Source organism: Diplotaxodon limnothrissa, linkage group LG7 (assembly GCF_057381915.1).
Source record: "Diplotaxodon limnothrissa isolate DT_005_m linkage group LG7, D_limnothrissa_male_GT1.1, whole genome shotgun sequence".
NCBI classification, from domain to species: Eukaryota; Metazoa; Chordata; class Actinopteri; order Cichliformes; family Cichlidae; genus Diplotaxodon; species Diplotaxodon limnothrissa.
Window position 1 is genome coordinate 3,315,756 of NC_140602.1, and position 27,092 is coordinate 3,342,847.

Genomic DNA, 27,092 nt, shown 5'->3' on the forward strand with positions numbered 1-27,092 from the left:
CAACAGATTAAAAACAAACAAACAAATAAAAAATTTGGGGCCAATGTTTGACGAAAATATTGAATGCAACAATAAGTGTGATTAAAAACACTCACAGGTTATAGAGCATGTCAGCCATGTTGCTGCGGTAATACAGGGCATTTCTGTAAGCCTGCTCCGCCCCCTCCATCTTTCCCTGGCTCTTCAAGACATTTCCAAGGTTGCCCCATGCTGACGGGTCACGCAGGGTCACAAAAGAAAAGGTTAATCAAAAGAAAAAGAAAAAAGTCGGTGAATTATAACAGCAGGAGGAACATTTCTATGGCAAGTAATCATTTTCTTTTGTTATTCACAGCCTCATGCTGCCGTGGCTTCAGTGCCTTTTAACCTCTGAGGAGGACGTTGTTCTGCTGCAGCTGGCATACCAAGACAGTACTGCTGAAGAGAGATGGCACACTGGGGGAGCTTTGTGTATAAACCACCAGTTTTTCCAGTGTGTATGAAAAGAAGACCACCACAGCGCCATTGAATAGCTAACGGCATTAAATAGCAAAGAGCAGTAACTGACAGGAGATGTAAGGCTGCCAAGATGTTTTGTACATATTGTGCAGATACTCTGCAGTGTGGAAATACATCCAGAAAACATGAACTAAGTAATAAATACGAAGAGAAAAAGGTACAATAATGGGATTTAATGCTTAATGGCAGCGTGCAACATTAGCATCTCTTCAATTTGCTTTGGAATAATTTATAAAGTGTACAGTATTAAAAATAAAAGACTATTATGACTCAAGAGATGCGCCTAATGAGGTGCACGCTGCTCTAAATGTGTAAGAGTAGTACTTTTTAACCTTGAGGTATTATTCCATCTCCCCTCTCTAATACTCATTCAATAGGAAGATAAAATCCATTAACGGGTGGTTACACTGCTGTAATGTGCAGCGTTTAAAACACACAAGTGTCTAGGATAACAGGAAAAAAATAAAAGCTTTCTTCATTCACCTGCTCTGAATGCTCAGTGAAAAAAGTGTCGTAAACATTCTGTGTATTCACAATTTCACACTTTGTGTGTGTGTGTGTGTGTGTGTGTGTGTGTGTGTGTGTGTGTGTGTGTGTGTGTGTGTATGTGTGTGTGTGTGTGTGTATGAGACTGGGCTCTTTTCTCATCTCATATTAACTTTATTGAATGTGAGTCGTGGACATTTCTGCTCCTTGGTTCGGCTGATGGCCTGCCAAAACAAACAGCTGTCATGCCTCAGCGCCGCTGCAGAATCTGAAAGGGAAATTAGCTAACACAACATGCCCTTCTGCTGCTTTGTGGGGCCCTGTCCTGCTTCTCCGTTCAGCAGCTCCAAGAGCTTCGGTTTGGATAAGAATCATTGTTTGATGACCTTTAATATGAAGCTTTAGAATATTTGATCTTTTACTAAAGGTGCCAGTCACAGATGGTGCCTTTCCAATTAAACAGATTGCATGCCGAGTATAAGAAAAGTGTCAGATCAAAAAGTACAGCTCTGTTGTATTCATTAGAATAATACTAGACTCGTAAGAATATTGAGAGTTAAAATGTGTTATTTGAGTTATTCAGGATGATAGCAAACTAATGGACGGTGCACATAATCAAACCTCACCTAAATATTTGCTTTGAATTATTCAGACAAATAAATATAATGGTTGCATATAAAGTGTGTGTGATTTTACATGTTTACACATATACGAATAAAGGCACACATCTTACCTTTAGCAGGATTGACATAAATCCCTGACTTGTAGAGCATTTCTTCATTTTGCCAGTCCTGGTTCCTCAAAACTGTTTTGACACCAAAAAATAGAACCAGGGCTGCGCTGGAGTACACCAACATTGTTCTGGATGATCTGCGGCGTAGTCGGATGTAGAGGGACCTGATCCCCACTGCAACCAGCAGGCAAAAGCCCATACTCGGGATGTACAGTACTCGCTCGGCTATCACAAATCCCACATAGAAAAACAAGTTTGTGGCAGGTAGGAAAGGGATAGCCAAGAGGCCCAGTGAGAACACCACAACATTTTCAGTGGTAGGTAGCAGAGTCCTGCTCTCATAGTGCTTTTTGGTCCCATTTTGCGTATTATTTATGTGAGCATCCGTATTGGAATTGTTCACGTGCTCATAATCATTATAACTGTAACTGTGCCCATTACTGCTCCCATTTCTGCCATTGGTGTAATGATGCACTTTGCCATTAGTGTCCTTTCCCCTCGGTGCACGATGTGTCCACAAGCCGAACCAAGCTAGCAACAACAGACCAGAATAGAAGACAACTGTATGAAAGTTCCTCCAGTCAGCAAGGCTCCTGATCAGAGGCACGGCATCCATCGACCAATCGAAACTTAGTGTGTCTGGGCAGAGGAGGAGCCAGAAGTTAACAGCAGGAAGGTAGAAGAAGGTCAGGGTCCTGGTGATGAGCGAGGGCGAGTCAGCCGCTGGGTTGTCAGAGTTGGAGAAGTTTGGAGGTTTGTTACCCATCCAGTAGAAGCGACAGGCCAATAGGAAGAATCCCCACGCTGCCAGCAGAAACACGTTCAGCAGCAGGTGGGCGTTCTTTCTCTGAAAGACAAAGAAAACCAAAAGCAGAGATTATACCGTCAATCTGCAGGAAAGGAAAGTAGGAAATGTTACAAAATATACTGCAAACATTAAAGGCTCACACTGCAACTGTTTTCTCAGTGACTGTACATTTGCGACTCTCGGACCTTTACTTTCACTTTGACCCAGACCAACGAGTGGAAGAACAGAATCGCTGCTTCGACTACAGACGCAGCGAGTCATCGGAAAGTGAATGATTCAATAACCATTCCTAAAGCGTTGACTAAACGGAGCAGCTTTGAAATGTGTTTCATCAAAATCTTCAGTTGTGCCCAGTGTGTGCTTGCACAGAAAGCTGTGAAATAAAAGCAATTACGTTTTGTGACAACTTTTTCCCTTCTTTGAACTTCATGCCTTCCAAGAGGAGGAACACCACATAAAGTTTTATTAAAGCCAGAACATTAACACTGTGTCAGTTTGGGAATTTTTCAAAATAAAGGTGGCCTTGCATCCTAATGTTCTATTTATGGCCTCTGCAGACATAACAAAATAAACACAACTACATAAACTCCATTCATCGTGTTACAGGCTTAATATTAAACACTTTCCCAAATGTTGTGTGGAAATGCCGATGCAATATTTATAGCGTGTTTGGTTGTTTAATCATTTGCTGGCACAGCGTTGAAGAATTACTGGCTCTGTTTCTCCACGAGCCTGTTCCAAAGTTAGGACCAACCGACCTTTTTTAATGTGCTAATGTTGGAAAGTCTAACTTAAAAAAAACATGTTTGTGTCCTACAGCAGAAACCTGTACACGGCCTCGAAATAAAATGAATGAAAAACTGAAAATATTATTTCACACCCCAAACGCACATAATATAGATCATCAAAATATGATTTATTGGCTGATAGCTCACCCAAAGAGTCTCAGCCACCTGCATATAAATCACCAGGGCATCATTGATGCTGTAATCCAATTATTTAAGCTGAAACCCAAGGCAATCCTGAACCCACAGTGAATGTGATCTTTCTCCATCTCCACATGCCAAAGGGGATGATGATGTCTCATCTGTGATCATAGACATCATGCCACCACTGCTTAGGGGTTGTACTATTGATTTTCTCGCCTGTCCGTTGTCATTTCAGATTGTATCTGTGAAGAAAGGCTTCAGTAACCTCTGGGGACAGCTGTTGTCTGCTAATGATCACTGCAAATACAAAGAGCTGTCGCTGCCACACAAAGGCAGCAGGAAATTAGGCTTAAAACACAGCAGGCGACACCATGGAAATGATCTACAGACGAAAAATATCACATTCAGCGCATCGAGATGGAGAGGGTGAATATAAAAGACTCGTACATAAAAGGCAAACCAACAGAAGTACTTTGTAACAACTCCCACTGGTGTGATACACTGAAGAGTTAAATAAATCAACTCCCAAATGGCTTCTTTCACCTTATGCAACAACAACAACAACACACACTCGCAGCTGAATATTGGATATATTATTCAAAACAGTTTGGGGAAATATCACAAGAATGAAAAAAAAGATCTCACATAAGGTCAGCTCTGTCAAACCCTTCACCGGAGGCCTGACATCAACCCCCAGCGATTCAGTATTTTGTGGGGATGTGCCAGGATATGCCACTGTTGGATAAGTCGTTTAGGCGCTTGGCAACAAAAGGTCAGATCCAGACCACAGTTTCTCATTAATCTGAGCAACTGTTGAAAGCGTTATGGTCAGCTCCCTGTGGAAATCCAGGGCAGACGGTAGGATGAAGACAAATTTTCATTAGATGCTATTAAATGACATCAAATTAGGGAAATGAAACAATAAGTCGCTGTGCAGGATCCTAATAGATGAACCACTCAAGTGAAACAAAAATCAATCTAGTTTAGATTTTATGTTGAAAGGCTAGACAAATTCATAAAAAGCAATGACAATTATTTTGACCTAACCACCTGTCTGTGGTAAGGTCAAAATAAAGGTTAGAAGGTCTAGTAAAGAAAAAAAGAAACTATCTATGATCTGCTCGCTGCTGGACGAAGCACAGAACTGGTCAAAATAAAACATAAAACAATGAAATGAGACAGATCCTCAAATATGCAAATATGAAGCTACAGCTAGCAGCTGATTGGCCTAAATTAAACCTAAAAAATAAAACAGCTTTTTAAATTTTATTTTAAACAAATCAAACAAGTGAGAAGTGTTAACTGGGGAGCTTTAGAGTCAGCATGAGATGTATCACCTTTGCACAGAACCAAAGGCTTTTACTTTGTCAGTCATTGTGCCATTAGTTCATATTTGCTGCAAAGACATGATACATGGTATCATTACCTCTGCAAGAAGTCCCAAAAATGAACATGTCGATACCAGTCAGAATAACCTGTCTGTCTCATGATAAGTTCTTAGCGAGCTGCACACTGCACATGTGAATGAATTACATGCTTTTTGGCTTTGGGTAGCACTGAAAATCAGATGCACTTATACATATAGCAGTCCTTTAAAATGATTGCCCCACAGCCCAGATTTAAAAGCTGTCATCTGAACTTCGTATGAACTCTTCTTTTCCCCGGCACTTTTAATCATCTCTAAAATCACAGAAGCTGTGTCCAGTTTTGAATCTAAGCAGGTGAGCAGGAACCCTGCAAAGAAATGAAGTGGACTGAAATGGTCTTTGAGGCCCAGCGGCTGTACTTTGAGCAGACTTTAACAGAGAGGCTTGCTGAGCAGTGTTAATACATCTCAGTGACTGCTTCAGGGAGATCCAGCTGGGATTTATGAGGATCTTTGACAGACTCTTTAGATGACTCTGGTTTAAGCAAATCTTAACAAGACGCTACCAAGCTGCAAACTTAAAGCACTGCAGGAGAAACAGGAAGAAAAGCTCCGTCTGTTTTTGACAGATCGTTCAAATCTGAGAGTCCTCGGTCACGGCGCCCGATTCGTACAACAATCGAATGTCCTCTGAGGTGGTTTCAGTGCTGTTAATGAATTATGCTGTAAAAAAAAAAAATCCTATAAAAACGGTAATATTCCGGCAGCTGGGGCGCCAAAATAATACCAGAAAATAACAGAAAATAACTTTCCCATGAAAATACGGTTATTTTCAGTAATGACAATACAGTTTGTTGCCCTAATTTTGCATGGGATTTTGCCTTTTTCAAGTGCTTTTAAACATTAAATTAGGAACAATTTAATGTGATTAAACAATGAAATTACCTATAAACAAGGTCAATGAATGCAGCAATATGAATAATAATACGTAAATGTACAGAAATACACAGTTGGTTTAAATAACAATGGATTGCATTCATATAGCGCTTTATGAGACCCTCAAAGCGCTTTACAATTCCACTTTATAATTCCCCTCTGGTCATCACCAGTAGGCGGTAGGTGAAGTGTCTTGCCCGAGGACACAACGACCGAGAGTGTCCGAGCCGGGGCTCGAACCGGCAACCTTCTGATTACAAGACGAACTCCCAACTCTTGAGCCACAATCGCCCTAAATAACAATAATAATAATTATTATTTGATGTAAAAAAAGTTTATACGAATCATTTTATATATTTTTCCATAGAATTACATTTAACAGTTCAATCTTTCAAATAACGGACAAATATTTGTGAAATTATGATGCATTTGTGAATGTATTTTATCTAAATATGCTCATGTACAGACAGATACATTTACAAAACAAGAAAATTATACTTTATTACATTTAGAGTGATTTAACGTTAATTTACATTTGAAATATAGAATCAGTCTATTTATGTGAATTTAATGATATTCTAGAAGAACAGTACAAAACTGTAAAATACTTTTATATCACGATTTTTTTTACAGTGTACTTTTCTGCAAATAATTTTTGTTCTTGGCGTGATGCAGATCGCTGTCTACTGGACAATGAAGTGGCAACTATGTTTCAGTTCAGTCCATATTCACCTGTGACAGCCCTAAATTCTAATCATTCTTACCTGGAAATGTGACAAACAGATATGCCTCGACTCTTCCCAGAGAGCAGCTAACACTCAGACACCTCCTCCTTAACCACGTCCATATGCCAGTGCTGCAGACTGAGGCGGTGTTTCATGCAAATTCTTGTGCTGCACTGAGGTTCAACTTTTTCTATGCATATCGAAGTCTTCGGGCAGCACCCAAAACATAAAACAGCCCTTTGATTTTGCTTCAGTACACATTTGTAACTCCATTACTCCTCCTGGCATACTTCACCAAATGCACTGACCTTTAAAAAAATATATAAGTGGCAAAAGAAAAAAATGTGAAAATGTATATATTCTGGGACATGAACCCCGTCGCTATAATCTCTGGAATAAACAAACATGTGCATCCTCTATACTATGCCTCCAGTTAAAAACATCTACTGTTCAAAGGCATAAGTTCAATTACTACCAGGCAACGGCTCCCAGGGCGCTACGGCTCTATTATGCAGGAAAACCAAGGCGTTCCCGCTTTGTGTCTTTTGTCAATAATCCAGTTTAGTCTGAAATAGGTGGTTGAGCACAACCCTGTAGGAGGCATGGGGCAGTGTTTTTTTCTTCTCTTTTGTGTTTTAGCAGCAATCAGCTGAGAACTGAAACAATTTAGGCTTTATAAGGCATGCGTGTGAATAAAATATCCTTGGAGATAAAATGCAAAACAGGCCAATTACAGAATCCCTGTTTGTGCTTGCCTTTTTCCATGTCTCCACTTTGATTAGGTTCATTTGACTGAGAAGAAAACTCAATCAGGTTTTTTCTTTTAAACATCCATTTAGTTTTGTGAATGAAGGTTTGTGGCAAAGAAGTGGAAAGACCTCAGGGAGAAATTTAATTAATTTGTTTGGAGAAAAACGCTCTTTTGTCAAGGTACACACAAGCCTTTTTTTGCATTTGGTAAATGGGCATTATTCTATCGCGCAAGAGAATAAAAGAAAAAAAATCAATCACACAACACATATAGGTAGCCCATCAAAATGCAGCGCTGTGACTGGCTTTCACTTCAGCGAGCACCTAACTGAAAATCCAGTGAAAGAAGTGGCATGTCTGACCTATCCCCACCTCTTCATCATTACTGAGATCAAGTGTCTGCAGAAGGCCTTTCATCAAGATCCTGCCTCACATTGATAGACTTATAATGAAAGAAAAAATGAGCTCAGGGTACCAATCAGTGAGTATTACCTCTGTCACACGCATGTGCACACACACACTCCCAGAAAGCTCGAATTTAGTACGAGTCCCTAAAAAGTCTGCATAAACCTTTCTGCAGGCTTGATGGATACATCCTGTGCTCGTGCCTTTGATCTTTAACTGCTGGATCAACTAATCAAGCTTGTGGTTGATGGACCACAAATTTACCATCTATCTCTCTGCTGCTGCAGCTGCTGTGCTCTCCCTTTGTTAGACAGACTTTGGGTGTAAAACATGATAGTTAGCAAGTAAAACAAGATACGAGCCTGTCCATTTCCTAACAGTGTGTTATGGATCACCAACAGATGGCTGATGATAAAGCTCAATTAGCGGCTCGCAATTTTCTCTCACATGTGCACCAACTGTTTTATTTTATTATTTATTTAACCCTTTTATTTTATTCTATAGTAAAGAAATATAATAAATGTTTGTTTTTTATGCTCTTTGGCTTTTACGTTTAAAGTTACATCCGTGGCTCATTTTCAAACTCCTCCACAACTACAAATTTTTGGTGACTGTTAAATTACTTAGGGGCAATGTACATTGAAATGTATTGTAAGATATAACAAGTTAGTTGGATCAAGCTGCGGACTTGATCTGAGAAAGACAAGTGCAACTGTGTAGCATGAACAGTAATTTCAATGCAATTCTATTCTATTTATGCAGTGTCAAATCACAACAACAGCCGCCTCAAGGTGCTTTATATTGTAAGGTAGACCCTACAATAATACATACAGAGAAAAACCCAACAATCATATGACCCCCTATGAACAAGCACAAGCACATGAACAACAGTGGGAAGGAAAAACTCCCTTTTAACAGGAAGAAACCTCCAGCAGAACCAGGCTCAGGGAGGGGCGGGGCCATCTGCTGCGACGTCTATTAACACATAGTGAGTGAGAAAGGTGACTGAAGAAGAAATACTCCATGCATCAATTTACCTGTAAAACGGAGACTCTGTTTTATGGCTGCCTGATAATCACTGTAATACTGGTCAGTACTAAGATGATGATTAGTATTATTCAAAACACGTGGAGTACATTGCAGTGAGAGAGATATGTTTGTAATGAAGAAGGAGGTAAGACAAAGTGGGAAGGAGGCCTACAGGAGGGGAATCCCACCACACTACTGATCAAAGACACTGACATGTTAAATGTGAAAATAACATTTTCATTTGTAAGTTCTGTGGTATCACCTGCTGTGGAAAAACCTGGAATTTATATGATGAAAGCAAGCAAATGTGAGCAAGAATATTTCCAACTAATACATGACAAAATATGCCAGTTCACGCTCTCTCGGTCAGCCTTTATTAACCATAATCACTGCAGCAACATGGGATCCATTTCTCTCAAAACCATTAAGTCAACATTCCAGCCTCGCTCACTCTGTTTCTAACTGAGCCGCTTTAAAGGCCCTTACTGTAAAAGGCTAAAACATGTCATGCTTTCATGCTGCAATCAGAGGTCAGACAGAGTCACTCTCTCCCATTTATTCTGTCATCAACTGCAATCAGACATCTATAGATTTGTAATGGCACAGAGAAGGTGAACCTTATTCTGTACAATCAGAGGGAGCAGCTGAGAGGATGAAATCTACACGTAAAGGGAGGAAGGTACTGTTTGTATCCACGAGGAGGATGACAAACTTGCTGAATGAAGAAACAAAATTTCATTTCATTCACTAACTTCTGCCATTTTGCATTTGTGAAGTTTGTGAAGTTTTTCCCAGTTTATTTGCTGGGTCACATCTGAGAAACAAAGAATGAAACGACTCTAAAATCACCTTCTATACTCTGTATACACACTGGAAAAGGCAAAATGGTCAGGCTGCCCAAACAATAAGAACATAATGACAATGGAAAACCAAAGTGGACTCAAAGCCTTAACATTTCACAGACAATATTTATTGAGTGAAACCACAGAAATGGTTTGAAAAATAAACCGACTGTTCCCGATTTCTGGGCTTTCGTTTCCCATATTTATTTGTACTGCAAGGGCCAACCAGACTATGTGACCGCTACTGCAGATTCGCTGCGACAAGATGCTGATTCAAGCTTGAAGGGGGGGAATTTTTTTGTTGCTGGAGGGAGACGTGTGTGTGCCCCGCGCTGCTTACAGTACAAGTTCGAAACTTTAAAGATAAATGAAAAAAAAGTAAAAATGTTGCCAGTTGTGTCCAGACTAGATTTATTCTGTACATGCTTGGATTCTCGCTCATTACTATGCATTTGGGAGATCAGAGCCATTGTGTTGTTGGGTTTAGAGCGGCAGTAAGCTCCTACGGTGCATGAATGAATGACTCAAAGCCAGAGCAGGGTCCAAATCTAAGCAGATAGACTGTCGGAGGAATGTCACATGCTGGTTGTAGAAATTGTATTCTTCCTTCTGTCAACCACTTTCTGAACCACTCTGTCTGGTGTGTCCTGTTACAGTTGCCCACAGAAATAGTGACAGCATGTCATTTGTTACTGTGAATACTGGCCAGTAATAAGCATGAGAGAAGCCGAGTAAAGTAAAAAAACAAAAAGATGACTTGTTGTGTAATAATGATGAAGAGTTGACACAAAATAAAAAACAATTAAAAATTAATCTGAGCTGAATCATCAGTTTGTTTTGACGGCTGTTTGTGAGTCTCGCTCCTTTCACACATTTCCATTAATCTGACAGTATTCGAATCAGCTTTATGTCTGAATGAGCACCTTGCTCCTGACTGAAACCCTCATATTGCACTGCTACACTCACATATCATCATTTTAAACAAAAGTGCACACCGTTTTCTTAAATGGGAAGGGCACAAAACTACGTCTGTTTAGAATAGAATAGAATAGAATAGAATAAACCTTTATTATCCCATAGATGAGAAATGTGGGTGTTATACAGCTCTTATAGCAAGGGGTACATCAAATATAGAATGAAGGAACAAAGTGGTGCTATATACATAAGCAACTGAAATTTATATATACAGATAACAATGTACAGAAATATGTATATATTTATAAAATATGTATAAATGTATGTATGAGCACACATCAGTGATTGACATTGAACTGGGCATTTTTAGCTTGTTAGGCAAATGTGTAAACCACTGCACTATGGAGCTCTGTTTATATTACTACTACTACAAATGCTTTGTCATAGTTTTCCAGTGTTTTTTAGCCTTTTTTAATGTCGTGTTTTTACAGTGAGTCTTAGGGGAAATTCAATATGTTAGAATTTTTTTTAATTTATTAAATGTAAATGTATTATTTAATTTAAACTATCCTCACTGCCGTGGAGACACTATGGGAGGGTGTGCTTTGCCCATTTTCCTCCTCAGGCACTGTTTCAGGTGTTACAGTCAGACCTTCTCCTTCTTTTTAGCAGTGCAGGGTTCATTCTTCTCTCAGCACTGTCTGCACTCTACCCAAAGGTGAAACTGTTTGCGTTGATTTAGAATAATTTTTATTCACTGACATACCACAGTAAATATGCTCATGTGCACATTTCTTGAACACAACAGTATTTTTGTGTGTGCACTTATTTGTTTCATTGAGTACAAACATTTCTACACATTAGAAAAAGGAAAATCTTGGAGTGAGACTCCTGCTCTCAGTCGGCCACAGAAACACTTCAAAATGCTCTTTGAGAAAAGACAAAAAGCAACGAACAAACAAGCACAAAAAAAGAAAATCGACCCATTTCAAACATGTCGGCACCAACAATAATCTACAGACATCAAAGAGTGCACAACAGACACACACCTCATTGGCCTGAGTACACAAAGACGGCTCCAAAAATCACCGTTCATGTTGCGTTCACTACGATAGTGAACTCTATCACAGTGAAAGACACATTCTGTGAAGGGCAGATTAACTATGACACTCACAAGTAACGACTTTTTTAAGAAGCAGGAGAGCAGGACACCGTTCAAAGGGAAAGACTGGGGTTGTGATGAGTACAGTCACCAGACCTTAACTGAGTGATTCGGCTCATTGTTTCACACAATTCACAGAATGCGTCATCTGGTAAAATCCATGGCGAATCATAAAAGTCACCAAAGAAGCACGCAATTACTTTAATTTGTAGTTTTCAGCAAAGACACTAAATCAAAAATGGCCAAGCAGAGATGGGGATCTAGAGAGTGAATTATTGATCAACATTACAAAGAAAAGGATCAAACAGAAAAGGAAAAAAACCTTTAATATTCAGGCATCCCAGACATCTTTCCGTAGGTCTTCAATAAAATATCTCAGTACAGCTGTATGGTGAGATTACCAATGAGTCGGGGAGTGACAGAAAAATTCACAGATGTGCTGGCACAGAAACCAGGCAGGTCTGACATCTCTTTTGCAATAAAAGGATTTAAGATATTACATATTTTACAGCTAAGTTAACACGTTCTAAAGGTATCTTTAATCCATTGAAGCCTCAATACAAATCACATCGTTGAAGAGGCTTCGTCTCACAATCTGAACCCATGTTTACAACTGATGGATTGTTCAATGTGGCTTGGCTTTACCACTGCAACAATCAATCCAGTGTGTCATTACAGAGAAACTAGAACTGGGTGTGGGCCAGATTCCATCCACACCAAACGGATGACTGAATGTTTAAGGACAAAAAAAACCTGCAACTCAGCAGCTAAACAAGAAGGAACGGGAGATTATTAGAGAGAACAGCAAGAAATGAGGGGCAAACAGCTGAGGAGCAACACTTGGCTGCGTTAGCATGCCCAACAAGCTGCATGTGCTTAATCACAAGTTCAGCACACTGGAAGAAAATTTCCTGGCTCCACATGAAACTCTTTGTTTCAATACTAGCTGAGCATATAATCTGAGAGGAGAACAGCAGCTCTAAACGGACATAATTAGATCAAAAAAGAGAGAAAAGTTTACTGGAGTAGTTTGGGAGTGAAAAGCTGAAACAATCAGTTCTTCAGACTCCACGATGTCATCTTTATGGATGAATTTCACCTATAGTTTTATCTTATAACGTTAGTGCAGATAAAACACTATTAATTTGGTCTTATATGCAGGTGTGTGACTTTTAATGCAACATGACTTTGAGGATGAGGAAAACCCCCAAACCCTAAAAGAAAACATGATTTGCATGGTTTGAAAATGCCCAGAGGGATCCTTCATGACTGACTGATTTGATGAGTTCAACATCACCAGCTTGGTGTATTCCTAAATAGCATCCAGTGATTGAAGGCTCATGGGTAGCGACAGGCCATCCAGCAGAAGTATCTCACACAGACTCTACATCCTAAATTATCTTCAGTAGACCCGGGGTCTTTGTCTTTGTCCCTTGGCTGTTGCATCCATTACCATCGCTCTTCTTTAACACTTCTAACACATTCCAGCCCTCTTCCTCTTTTGCAGATGCAGTTTCTCATCAGTTCTTGTCCATCTTACTTGGAACGCCCACGCTGATAATCCTAGATTTGGACCTCATGTCATTTGTTTCTCCTGCTTCAGTTTGTGTACAGTGGCAAGCTGCCCAGGTTATGCATGTGAATGATTTTATTTATGGCAGCAGTTTAAAGTTTCCTGGATATCTGATTACACTTGTTTTGATTAGACTTCCTAAAAGCTGTATTTACTGTACTAAGAATACAAACAACTCACTTGAGAAAATTTCCCAGGAGTACTGTAAACCTGCCACACCACTCTGAGCCATTCCACATTTTATATTTTGACTGTGATTTGATTGTTTTGCATAACCATACCTCACAAAACCTCTGAAAACAAAGCGCTTTTGTAAACAACTATATTATATGTAAAACTGAGGGGTGTAATTTTTGGTGACCATTTTCAATTTCCCTAATTAAATTAAACGACACTGAGTCAAGCGTTTCAAAGAGAGGCAAAAACAAGAATATACATGAGATGACAGGGCTGCGCTAGTCCATTTATATCGGCACGTTAGCTGGAAGTCTAGATGAAATGTAATTCTGACTGACTCATTTTATATGCCAGTTGATTTGCTGAGACCATAAAAGGATCCTTAAATAGGATCCACGGATAAAAACTGAAACAAGCAGTACTGAAACTATAGTTTGCAAAACTTTAAAGTCTCAGTCAGCCTTACTGTACTGTATCTAAAGAAGGAGCCAGCTCACTTTAAATGCTGACTAAACATTAAAAACAAACAAACAAATACACTGAAGTTAATTACATCACTGCGACTCCCTGTAATACGTCTGGCTGAATAAATTATTCCTTGTGAAAGCTTAATGATTTTGGGGAAACAGAAGGAACAGTAAATCCATACACATCTCCATCAAGACTGAAGGATAGAGTAGGACACTGGTGCTGTGGGACGTTCCTTTTTAGAGCCGAGGTCTTACATAACAACCGCTATCGATTCGGAGACGTGCCGGCTACAAAAAGAACAAATGGTTTTCAGCAAGAAGCGAGGAAAGGGACAGTGTGAAATATTTCAAGCCCCATGCACTGTTTCACATCTGTTTTTATACCAGCATGAATCTTTTGCTTTTTTGTTTTTGTCAGCATAGTCAGGGCCACGATATTGGCTGTCGCTGGCAACGAGCCTGTCAGGTTCACTTATGTTTAATGATCGGTACGCTGAGCCAAAGCCAGCCAAAGTCAGGTTCCATCACTGTGGTAGCACTTGCACTGTTTTAGCCTGAAGTGAAAGATATTCAAGGGCTGAAAGCCCGCCTCAGTAGTACGTGTGTGGAATTTATCTCATATTGCACTGCTAGCATGTGAGCTGTTTTTTGGCGTTAGACGAGGTATCAGCAAACACTTCCAGCATTTTTTTTTAAAATAAGAATTCTGACTTTTGATTAAATGTGTTGGCATCACTGAGTTGGATGAGAACATCTATGAGAATGTTAACAAAACCAAAATGAAATTTCAGCAAGTGGTTAACTTGGAATAAGATGTCAAGGTTCAAGTCAAAGCTAACACAGTTAGCCCTTCTAAAGCTCAGCTGGTAACATTTTGTTTGTTTTTAATTTTCTTACTGTTTGAGATCAAATGATGTTTTTCCCAATGTATTACTCTCTCCTGGTTAACATTTAAGCTAACCATTTCTTTATTTTAGTCCTTATGCTGAGCTAAGCTAATATAATTGCAGGTGTATAATAACAACAACAATCTTATAAAAGCAGTTCATGTCTTTAATTAAATACTATTTCCCCCAAATGTCCAACTAACATCATAAATTATGCAGCCTAAGCACTAATCCTGGTTTTCTATGAATGTGTTTACATTATCTATGCTTCCGATTAACCGTCTCCCAATCAAGACCAGAAGTGGGGATGTATTTCCCCACGTGAGAAGCAGGTGGGTGAGGGCAGGGGGCACTAGCTGAGCCCACCAGGCTCCATCTATCACACTGTGACAGGAGCCATTAGAGCATGGAGGAGCATCTGTGGAGCCCCAGGTAAAATGTGTGGGGTGGGCTGTGTTTCTAATGCACAGCAAGGGTATGTATGGATGTCACATTTGTATACAGGCTCTATAAGTTTCATACACAAACTGGCATGTAGACACGCACTACACGTGTACATGCTGTATGTGTGCACGGACCTCACATCTCCCACATGCGCCTCCAGTCTCATGAGGTCAAGCCTCGCTGAACCCACCACCTGCACAACACCTGAGCACTCAGTCCAAGAAAACTTTCACCCTTCAGACATGTTCCATCCATGCACACACGCCTTATGCTTGTGCACTTACCATACAAGCGTGAACAGAAAACAAAGAGGTGAGGAAAAAATGATGCTTGTGATTTTGACAATCGCTAAGGGCCAGCTGGGTCTCATCCTAGATTTAGAAATGACTTTCCAGTGGTCTCGTTGTCAGATATTGAAAGTGACTGCAGAGGACTGTCTCATGTTTCTTTTAAAGATGTAGCTGAACTCTTGTGCACTTGGGAGTTGCTATGGCTTGTGCAATATTGACATGACATCACCAAGACAATTCCTCTTTATCCATTTTACACTCTTAAAGCATCAGATTCCGACACCGTAGCTTCAAAGGATTGCTCTTGACACAGTCGTATCAGTGGTGTCGGGGCCTTAAGAACTCAGGCGCATAAAATGCTCATACAGCATACTTTCAGGAAGGTGAAAAAACATCAAGACTGTGTTTTTGGTTAAATAAGGACATGTTTAATATGGCCATGATTCAAAGAGAAGAAAAATGGGCCCTTAAATAAAAAGAAAGGCATTTCATGAAGGAGAAGTATATGTCCTAACAGGTCCTGTTTTTCTCCACTGTTAGAACTTGCAAACAGGCCAGTTTCACTGTCTTCAATTGTCTAAACATGTATTTTATTGGTGAGCTAACAAAGAAAGAACACCAGGTCCCAAGAACAAACACTTTATTGCATTATTCTATGGAATAAATTCGTCAGATCACATTAAAAAGCATTCCTTCCTCAGCTAAATTAGGACACTTAATTGCGTTTCAGTATCTCTTATTGAAAATGAGCCTATTAGCTAACACTGTGCAGGAAATAGTCTCATAAAAAGCACGTTTTTCCACATAAACTGTGGTTACACCAAACATGCGCCACTGCCAACTATGCTACATTTGAATGCTATAAACTCATTGCCTTTGGAGTAGCAGGACACATAGCAACACATGGCCATAAAAGCTTTAATCAGGCACAAAGCAACTGGTGTGTATCAACACTGTAAAGGTCAACATGAGTAAACAATTTAATGACGGTTTTTCTTTTTTTTTTCTAGTATTAGGAGACATCACACGTCTTAGAAAGAACTAATTAGCAGCCAAGGTAGGCACAAGGCAGTAGTGACAGATATTAACACAGTAAGTGTTGGTACAGTCAACAGTAATCGCACACAGGCTAATGACTGCACGGAGGAAAAGTAAGTGGGGGAAGGCGAGATTCTTCAAAGAATAGAATAGAATAGAATAGAATTCAACTTTATTGTCATTGCACATGCACAGGTACAGGGCAACGAAATGCAGTTTGCATCCATCCAGAAGTGCTTTAGTGATATAGATATATTACAATATATATTAGCAATAATATAGATATGTGAGTATATTACAGAAATGGGTCTATTATGGTATGTTATAATGTACACGGTATGAAGTATGTCAAACTGTAAGTTCGACATTTTCACAACCGCTTATCCAATGTTACATTCTGGAGGTGAGGGCGATGGGACGAGGGGTACGCCTGCAGATACCATGAATCTGGCATCAACGCTCATGCAACACCTGTTGTTGTTGTTTTTTTATTACCGTCTGCACCTATTGTTTCCCTCTAATCTCTTTCATTGTCTTTCTTTCAGAGCAGCGAGCAATATAAGCAGAAAGAGTCCTACACTTTGATTTCATTCCAAATGCAACATGTGTGAAACATTCAATGTTCACAATGCAAATAAATCAAATTCATGAACAATAATTGAATTTAAACATTAGGTTTTCTCTCTTTACAGATTTTTTTTATGCACATTGCAAAAATATGCTTATCAACCCTTGCAACTTCCAGCTTTAGCAGCAATAGCCTATTTTCTTGTATGAAAGTGGGTAACCAATAGTAATTGTGTGGATGCCTCAAAGGGCATCCACACTATTGAGTTCCTGTTTCTCTTTATTCTTGATCTTCAAGTTGCTTCCGTACGTTTTTCGGCGTTCAAATCTTAAAAAATTCTGCTCTTTCTTGCTATGACTTTTGGTGCTCATAACTTCTATACTTTTTGAGATGTTGAATTTTTTTTGCAATATTTTTTGCCCATTTCTTCCACATTATCAGTGGGGTCACTGATTTTCCTTGTTGGGTTGACCTAGGTTTTAGCTCAGTGAGATGAACAGCCGTCCTCAGACTGGGAGGCCCGGGTTCAAATCCCGCTTATGGCAGCATTTCATTCAGTTAACAGTTAAACTTTTTTAACTCTTTTCAGCAAAATTTTCAGTTTTTTCTGCTGTTTTCAGAAAAAAAACTTTTCTGCAGAAATTCTGCTCATTCACCTCTTCTGCAAAATTTTCAGCCTTTTCACCTCTTATCAGCACAATTCTCAGCAGCTTCTGCTCATTTCAGCACCTCTTCTTTGTGAGAATGAGTTTGGCTCAGTGAGATGAGTAGCTTCCTTGAGACCAGGAGGGCCAGGTTTGAATCCTGCTCACGGCAAAACTTTTCATCACTTTTCAGAAAAAATTTCTCCGTCTTTACCCCTTTCAGTAGAATTTTTGGCTTTTCACCACTTTTCAGCAAAAATTTCTGCTTCTTCACTTGTTTTCAGCAGAATTTTCAGTTCTTCACCGCCATACAATTTTTTGCAACTTTTCATCTTTTTCAGCTATTTTCAGCTGACAGCTTCAGCGTTACGGCATCCACACAGCATTTTCGCAGGAAATGCAAATTTTTCTAGTTGAATTACAAATATGCATACCCCCTTTTTCCACATCCAGAGTTTTACAGCAGTTAATATGTCCTGAATTTCATTTTAGTTCCAAACTAAAGTCACTGGAACAGCTTCTATACACAAAGCCTGGGAGAAAGAACTGTTTTATTTGGGGGACAAAAGTACAGGAGGAGACGATCTGTGAACATGCACGATCAGAAAGGAAGTATATTATGAGGCTCAGAGAAAAAGACACTAGTAGCTCTAGTTTTACATATTGCATCATATGCACATAATTCTCATGCACCCAGATCTGTTATGCAAATTTCAACACATTACGAGAAAAAAAAAATCAGTCAAGATAATACCCATGCATTAGCTCCTGCCTCTGATTTGTATGCAGAGAGTCTGCAGTCAAAGTCTCGATGAGATGAGTTATGAACCTACATGGAATTACAGTGACGCCGAGTTTCGACTGCCTGCACTCTTTAAACTGCACACAGAAGCCGCAACGACACAAAGGGAGATTTGCAGCAGATATAAAACTCTAATGTAATTGACTGTGCGCCACAATCAGATAAGCAACACTAAATGTCAAATGACTCCAGCTTGGCGATAAAATATATAGTGCCCATTACGGCGTGTCAGTCATTCACCGAGCCCGCCTCTTTAACCTGAATGAAGAATAGTTCCTTGAAATCAAACGTGGAAAAAGCCAGGACAGGCTGACAGATCCTCTCTCTTGCATTTTATGCCTAGTTTCCCTCTTATCACAGAATATTAATGTGCCACTGTGGGTACTTAGCAGCCAGATTTTCAGCACCTGATAAATCTCAACCCGCAATTTAAAGCGCAAACTGTATTTATTTTCACTGCGATCGTCATTTGCAACGCTGTATACAATTTAAATTTCATATGGGAGGCTGAAGGCTCAACTCGCCCTGAGGAATAAGTCCCCCTCGCGTACCATTACTCAAAGTGACTGCCTCGCTCCACGGAGACAGAGAGAGACAAATGTACACGGTGCAGTAATGAACTGTTTGCCATTTGGGTAAGCGATTGGGTCACGAGACTCGCATACATACGTACTCACGAGAATACAGTACTGCAGCATTTCATCACAGACGTTCATATAAGAAGGAAACGTCTCGAGTTAACATGATTGAAGTGATGATGACAGGTCTCTGGCTGTTCTTGCTTTTATGTTGTCTGTGGTGTGACTAAATGATATGCTACGATAATGATGGTTGTCAGCTAAAGTTAGGAAAATCAAGCAAACTCACTTCCAAAAAATATGTTTTTTACAGTCTTGCCTCAAAAAAACTTTGTTTTCCCCGTGTGCCTGACAGCCCACAGCTCCTTATTTGTCTCCTCAATGCACAATAACCCACTGCGACCTGACTTCTCTTTGTCTTGCAAAGATCTGTTATTTTTTCATACCAGTTTTAAGCTGTTTTGACTTTGAGTGACTGAGCACCCGTGACACTGCTTTAAAGAAAGGTGATCTGATTGATGCAAACACCACGAGGATACTCGGGCAAAGTTTACTGTTAATAAATTGCATACTTTTAAGTGGCTTTGCAATTCTTGAAAAACAACTGCAAGACAATCTTTGAAGCAAATGACAGATGTGACTTGTATTCTGTTATGACAGCTACAGTAGAAATAAACACTTTAGTACTGAGAAAAGCTGACACACCACACCACACCCATTGTAGCAGCATTACACAGGCGTGTCCTCTTTTATAGAGCTGATAAAAAACCTTGTATTTCGATTTTACACGTCTCTGACTGGCTCAGCACCAATAAGACAAAGTAACAGCAATGGGACGGACGGCCTTTATTTGTCATTTCCTGCAAAAACAAAGAAACATGCTGCAGACAAATCTTAACACTTCTCTTTTTAATTTTGCAACCTTGTTTACTTCAAAGAAATACATGACTCTTATTCTATTTTAATATCTGTAAAAAGCTTAAAACATTTTTATGTAAAGCACTTTGGCAACACACCGAGCTACAGAAGCTACGCTGGATGAGCAGCGCAGCAGCAGAGCATATCTGACCCCGGTGATGTTTGCCAATTTAGCTGACCATTATGGCAAACCATGAAAGACATCTATAGGGCCTGCACTGTGCCAGAACTGTAACTATGTTCCAGTGGATTTTGTTTTCCTGCAAAGACAATTGGATCAGCAGGGTTTTTGGACTTTCAATCAAAAGTAGAAAAACTGTCAGCTTTGAGGCATCATCTCCTGCAGCCCTTTTGGCCCCGTTTCCTTTCTGGTCTAGCCATGCCTGACAAGCCATTAGCAGGTCTGTCCGCCTGCCGCAATGGGTGGGCAATATTCCAGACAACACCGGGAGTCTGATAAGGCTTAAATCATGAGAGGACAGCTTGGACATGAAGCTAGAGTCCCGCAACCATCATTTTTAGACTATGCTGCACACTAAAAAGGAGAGGCTTCTCATTTTCTTCGTTGCTTTTTATCGTTTCATCTGTCTGTCTTATGTTTTACATACGGCCTTGCTGACCACAGTCCCTCCTTACCACACAGCATTTCCAAAAGAAAGATCCCCTTTCATTGGCTCCTCTGGAACACTTTTGTCACATCTGTGCACATGTCTCATTGAATTTGTGATGATGGGTAGGGATTCAGGGATGTCACAGGAAGTAGACAGCAAATAGTAAATACTTCTGACAGGAGCTGTTGGGGGAAAAGGGCTTCTTAATGGCTGGATGCTTCAAAGGCGACAAGAAAATATAAAATGACCATCGCTTTTTGTTATCTTAGCTGTTTCTCCTGAAAAATATTTTCATTTCCATCTCTTTTTATCGCTGCACGCCATCTGAATACACAAACACACACACACACACACACAGAAAAATGGAGAAAACCTCCAATGTCCATTGCATAAAAACAGCCCACTTGTGAGAGGATTAGTAATTTGCAATTTAAACATAAGAGGAGCACTGAGTGATCCTTCTGAATCGCTGCACAAAGAGACGATATGGAAGGGGGCAGCCCAGTTCAGATTAAACATGGACTTCACTTTTAAAAGGCTTACCTTGTTTTGCAAACATGAATGGCCAAAAAACTCCAACAGAACAAACAGTTTACCTTGTAAAGGAGCACAATGATCTGTCGCAGTTTGAGCCTGTGGAAAACGCAGACGTCATACAGCGCTGATACAGCCAGAACGGTTACTCCGAGCTCCTTCCAGAGCATGCTGCAGGCGGCGCAACCCAAGCTACCAAGGAACCAGGCCACGAGCCGCCAGGACCCAGCACACCCCCGCAGCCTACAGTGACGTATGTAACACAGCAGGGACAGCAAGAAGAAAAGGGCGGCACCTTCATCGGCTCGGCCGACTACACCTGCCACTGCCTCGGTGTGAATTGGGTGAGAGGCAAAGAGCAAGCCAGCCAGTAGGCTCCACAGTCCTCCTCCGAGCAGCAGGCGAGCGAGTGAGGTAAACAGGCCTGTCACAGCCCCATGGAGGACCACATTAACCAGGTGGTAACCCCAAGGCTCCAGCCCACCCACAGCATGATTAAGGCGGAAGGAGAGGGTACACAGGGGTCGGTAAGACTTATGGCTGCCGCTGTGTGTGAGTAAGGTGCCCCAGAAATCATCGTAGAAGATGTTTGTCCAGGGCGTCTCTGGAAGCAGGTCCTGATTGGTCTTAATTGCACGGCTGTAAAGAGAGAGAGAAAAAATGGTCAGACAAGAACTTCTGATTGCAACAAAACAAGAAAATAGTTATCTACACGGACAGATCAATCAGTATTTGATCTGAATGTTGCGTTGAGTACTACAAAGACTACTGGTCTCTGACATTCAACAAACGTGTGACAACTGAAGACATTATTTGCTGCTGTGGGTTTCTACAGGCAATGCCTGAATGTGTGGTCATGTGGCATTCACACAGAAAATCAAACGGCGAACTTTAAGTACTGGGCATCTTTGCCACCACCACTTTGGGATTTAAGCAAGAGAACCACACCCAAACCCACAAATACAGACATCCGGTGTGTAATTTTCTGAAGTTAAGAAATACGGTAGACTGAGACGACACCAGTTTGATTTCTGCTGCAGAGACCGAAGGAACAGATTTTTAGAAAAATCGAGGTAAGTGTCCATGAGTAAGTACAAATTAAAACATTTAATGTGTAATTTTGGCCTCTGCTGGCAGCCGTGGCCACCAAATAAAAGACCAGTTAGACATCCCCTGACAGGGTTGAAGCTACATGACCTATCCTAATGCTGCTACATTAGCCACAAGCTGTGTGTCAGTGGTTGTGGGCACGGCCGACAGGGGTCAAGTAAGGGGCAAAGGAAGGCACATTTCTCCCTACGGGAGTCCTTACATAGATGTAAACTGATTTCCTATCTCTTCTGTCACACTACAAAGTGTCCGACAGCTCGTCAAACCTCTGCTGCTTTTTATCTGCTGATGATTTATCGACTCTTCAAATCAAACAAAGACATCAAAAAAAGCGTAGCGGTGTAATTGCAAATGTGATAGGTGGTGCATGACAGGTGATAACAAGCCAAGTGCACCCCATTGTAATCTCTCCTCACGGTTAACACACGATTAGTCTGGAGACAGATGGGAGAAGGTGAGACGGAGTGTTCAACACCTCATGACGAGCAGTTTTTTTAAATATATGATTAAAATAAACACAAATTTGAGAAGAATTTATGTATAAAAACCCAGTTGTCTCAAAGGTAATGAACTGCTTCCTCGGCCACTCTGAGACTTTAAGCAGAACACCTTGGCACAAGCCCAGCTCTCAATAGCAGAAAGCTCATGAGAAGTTTGGTGAGGTGCACTTCAGCATTCATCAAATCACAAAATGATCCATCACCCAGTCTCTGTGAAACTGGTGAGCAGAAATAGCTCCACCTATGATGGATCTAAGGAAACTACAGGCTGCAGGATGTTGGAAAGGGCATGGAAATAATCAACAGGGATATAATAGAAATGCCTTGAATGTCAGCAGACAAATGACTGGATTTTTTCCCAATCTTCTCCAGTCACACTGAAGAAGCAGGCTCACGAGTCAGTAGCCCAACTCTACACTTCACCCCTCAGATACGCCAGTTCGTTTTCTCTGGCCCATTTGTCAAGCGAGATCTTCATTCCTCTGCAAAATCCTCACATAAGAGGCATTATGGTTCAATTACATCTCAAAGCCATTCTGGATAGAGTGTACTCTTTTTCCATTGCATAGTGCGGTGGAGCCAAAGAGGCCAGATAGAATATATATCGCCTCAAAACCACACCAGATTTTTCTGGCAGCAAAGCACAGACAGAAGCCGATGTGAGGCAGGCAAAGACCCACTGAGCCACCGTGCCAGGGCTCACTTCTGAGATTGTCTCTTTCTTATATGTCACAGAGGCAAGTGAGCACCTAACACACTCAACAAGCAGGGAATCGAGGAATACAGAGAAAGAGGAGGTGTGACATCACAATCCACTTTGCAACAACTACACAAACACGCCCAATAAATGAACACGGTTGGATACGGTCAGTTTCTCCGGTGTATTTCTAATTATAAATCCACTGCTTCTTGTCATCATCATCATCACGAAGCCCCATTGCTGCACCAGCTAAGAGGCCAGCTGGAGAGGAAGGTTCAGTTTCTGTTGTTAGCTGGGCCCATTCCTCGGTAGAGCTGGCAGCAGGAAGGACCTCTCTGTGCACTGCGAGCCTTTTCCAGGCGAGAGCACATTCCTCCTCCAACCGCCAGCCTGTACTCCGACTCCCGAAGGAACAGACGGATCATGTGGCCACTAACAAGAGAAGCCTCAGAAAAACTTTTCTACCTCCCATTACTCTTTCTCAATCATCTGCTTCTGGCTACCATCCTCAGTTCCTCCACAAGTTGTCTGGATCTCATTCACGTGCTTTAATCGGTCACATTTGTTTTCTTGTCAGAATGTGGACTGAAACAGGGTCGTGTCAGAAACTGCGCTTTTATCCCTGTTGAGATGTTTTTTTATATGAGCAAAGTTTTTGATTATTTACGAAACGGCGTGTTTACTTACACAGCATGAAATATTTAACAAGAAGAAAAAGGCTGTTAAGGCTCGTGAGCCTGGAGTGTGTGTTCTACTACGCATGCTGCGACCAATTGGAATAATTGTGGTGAAACTAGAAACCTGAGAGATGTTAAAAACATTTCCTAAACTCAATATTTTTAGAAAAGTGTAAGGTCACCAAAACAAGAATGTGTGTGTGACCCCGCTGAACTGAGAAAATAAAGACAGCATGGAGTCTGTTTATATCACATGCCTGACTAACTCCTCCTCGTCGCTTTACAAAAATTATCATTTCCATTCTCACACCACTTCTGAAAGCTGCCGGGGCACGGACCGATTCTCGTATACATCAGTCAGTCCTTCTGGTTTGTCAAAGACTCTTTGTTCATGGTTGACTTGGAAAGAAAGAAAAAAAATCCCTACTTTTCTTTGTGTCTACCTGTCTGCGAGAACCTACAAGGCTGAATTTTGTGAGATATGGTCGAGGGGTCACGAGCCAGGGAAAAATCCCATTTTGATGCTGTGTTTTGGAAGCAAAGATTATTATCATGGGTTTGGTTACAAATTACATATTAAAGATGAGTGGACTACCGGCCTTGGAAGAGGTCTGCTATGACCACACAATGCAATTATAAACCCAGAATAAAAGCAGCACATCCATGAGAAATCTCCCCATCTCCTTACTCTCTTAGGCAGATCAAGAGAGAAGAGCTACTGGAACAATTTCATGTATAATAAGAATGCAGAAGGAGCAGGGTGGAGAAAAATATCCACATCTAATGACTGCAGGATTCCACGTAAGGCCATCGAACATTCAAGATTGATTGGCTCTTTATGGTTGAGACTAAGCAGCACATAGGAGATGAGCCTGGATATTAAAAAGGAGATTGAAATCCAAGGACATGTAAAGGGAAAATCCTGATGACAAGTACTCAATGAATTTGAGATGAAGCCATAAGGGAAACACAGCTGTATGACCAAACTAACCCCCCCCCCACCCCCCCTCCTTTTTTAAATCCTCCAAAGCCTGAAGGAAAATGACATAAAAATAGGCAAACCATTCTCCCCACAGAATGCATCCAGGCTGGGCATGTGACCAGAAATAAATTACACAAGAGTAAAGGTTTTTGTAAAGTACCAAGTGCCTCGTATGCCTATGAAGAAAAAATATTCAGCAGCACTCAAGAAGCAAATAGGAAGCATTTCAATAACCAATTTTACAAAGTGGAACACTTGAATTTTACTAGTAAGAGGAATCTTTGTACGAGTCAGGCGTTCTCATCGGATTCTAATTCAATCAGGTGATGAAGATCAGACTAAAGAACTCTCAGCCTGGACGCCGGTACACTGGAGACAAAGTTACCCTTTCAGAATAAAATACTTATTAAGATTTCAGCATGTAAAAAGAAGAGAGTTTGGTGAAGATCTGCCAATTTTATGTCATCGTGGAGATTCGATATCTAAACGAAGCTCACTGGTATTTTCGGTCTCCCCACTCAGACGCAGTGGTAGCCCACTCTCTGTTCCCCAAACGTTCTTTCCAGTTTTCCTTCTCATGAGCACGCTACCCGGTCATTCTCCCACTAGGTTACACTTCGTATATGCATGAGTGCGTTTTCTACTTTTTAATTGACTAGAAGGATAAATAAAGAAATAAATAGAGCTGGTTACGACCCCAGATAAATGGGGACGGTTGCATCTGGAGGGGCATCTGGCGTAAAATCGTTGCCAAATCAAGCATCAACAACAGGGATCTACAATAAATCTATAAACAATATTAACAAGAACGTGTAAGTGTAATTTCAGCTGAGCAAAAACAAGTTATTTGATTTGGCTTGCTTTTACATCCCCACACATTCTGCATCTTAAACCAAATTTCATTATCACTGCAGTTTAAAAGAGCCAGTGACTGATTTCATAGATTATGCATGAAAAAGAGACGACAGTTCAAGAAGACAAACAGAGCCAGTGCCATTGTGGGGTATCTGCTGAAGCCAACACACTGCTGGGGCCCACCATAAAATCCCCATTGTCATGAATGAATAGCTTCTTTCTTCCACTTGACACATGTGATTAGCATGTTTATAACACCATTTCTTAAAACGGCCCGAGTGAACATTACGGATATTTCAGTCTTCTTCATTTTAATGTAATTGATAAGAATTGAAAATTGGAAACAAGTTCAATAAATATTAAAAGAAAATTAAGAGCACTGTCACTCCTTACTGTGGATCCCGTTCAGTCACTTTAATTGATGAGGGTAAGGGTGGATGAGCCGGTGGCTTTGTAGGCAAAGTGGCGGCTAGAGATGAGGGAAATCGTGGTTCCTGCCAATTACGTGGATATAATTTGAGCCTAGCTCTACAGTCTCCTATGTATGTTGAAGAGTTTAATTACTGGTGGTGCACCCAAGTTTATATTGCCCGTTTCCTTTGATCTATATTCTTACTTTCTTCTAATGGACATGCACTCCAGTACTGTGGATAGTTTGCTCTAATCTGCGCTTAAAGTTTAAAAACTATGTTTAATATGCACACACAATAAAAAAATAAAGACAAACTCATTCAAAAGGATCTAAGTGGTCTTCAGAGTGTAGCAAGTAACACTGTGTCCAAATCACCCAGCAGCACTCCTAAGCCTCCCCAGGTCTTCCCCCCGAGCAGTGTATTTGCATTGCTTCACTGGCACAGTCATGGACCCTTACTCCATTTCATGGCACAGTAGACAAGCAAACACTGGGACACTGAGTCTGAAGTGGGCCAGGCTCGTCCAGTGAGCTTGCAGAGAGCTCACTGAATACCCCTGCCTGCTGCCTAGCATCCCTGATCAGCCTTTCAGTGGGGTACAGGATGGCCACAGCAGGGTGTGAGCTGAATACTGATCAGCTCAGCAAACCATCGAACCAACCAGTGAATCACACTTCTATTTGGCCAAAACAGAACTGACAAAATAAGAATCCGGCCAATCTAGTACTGCATCCCAA

General features: G+C 40.7%; 1 protein-coding gene across 1 annotated transcript in view; it reads right to left on the reverse strand.

Moving 5' to 3' along the window:
* tmtc2b (transmembrane O-mannosyltransferase targeting cadherins 2b) overlaps positions 1-27,092 on the reverse strand; it is a 102,806-nt gene that overhangs the window by 43,300 nt on the left and 32,414 nt on the right. Inside the window, exons 2-4 of the mRNA XM_085357209.1 lie at positions 21,181-21,757; positions 1,718-2,564; positions 96-210 (exon numbers count right to left, since the gene is read on the reverse strand). Coding sequence (XP_085213335.1) covers positions 96-210; positions 1,718-2,564; positions 21,181-21,757 — 1,539 coding nt within the window. The remainder of the gene's footprint in view (positions 1-95; positions 211-1,717; positions 2,565-21,180; positions 21,758-27,092) is intronic.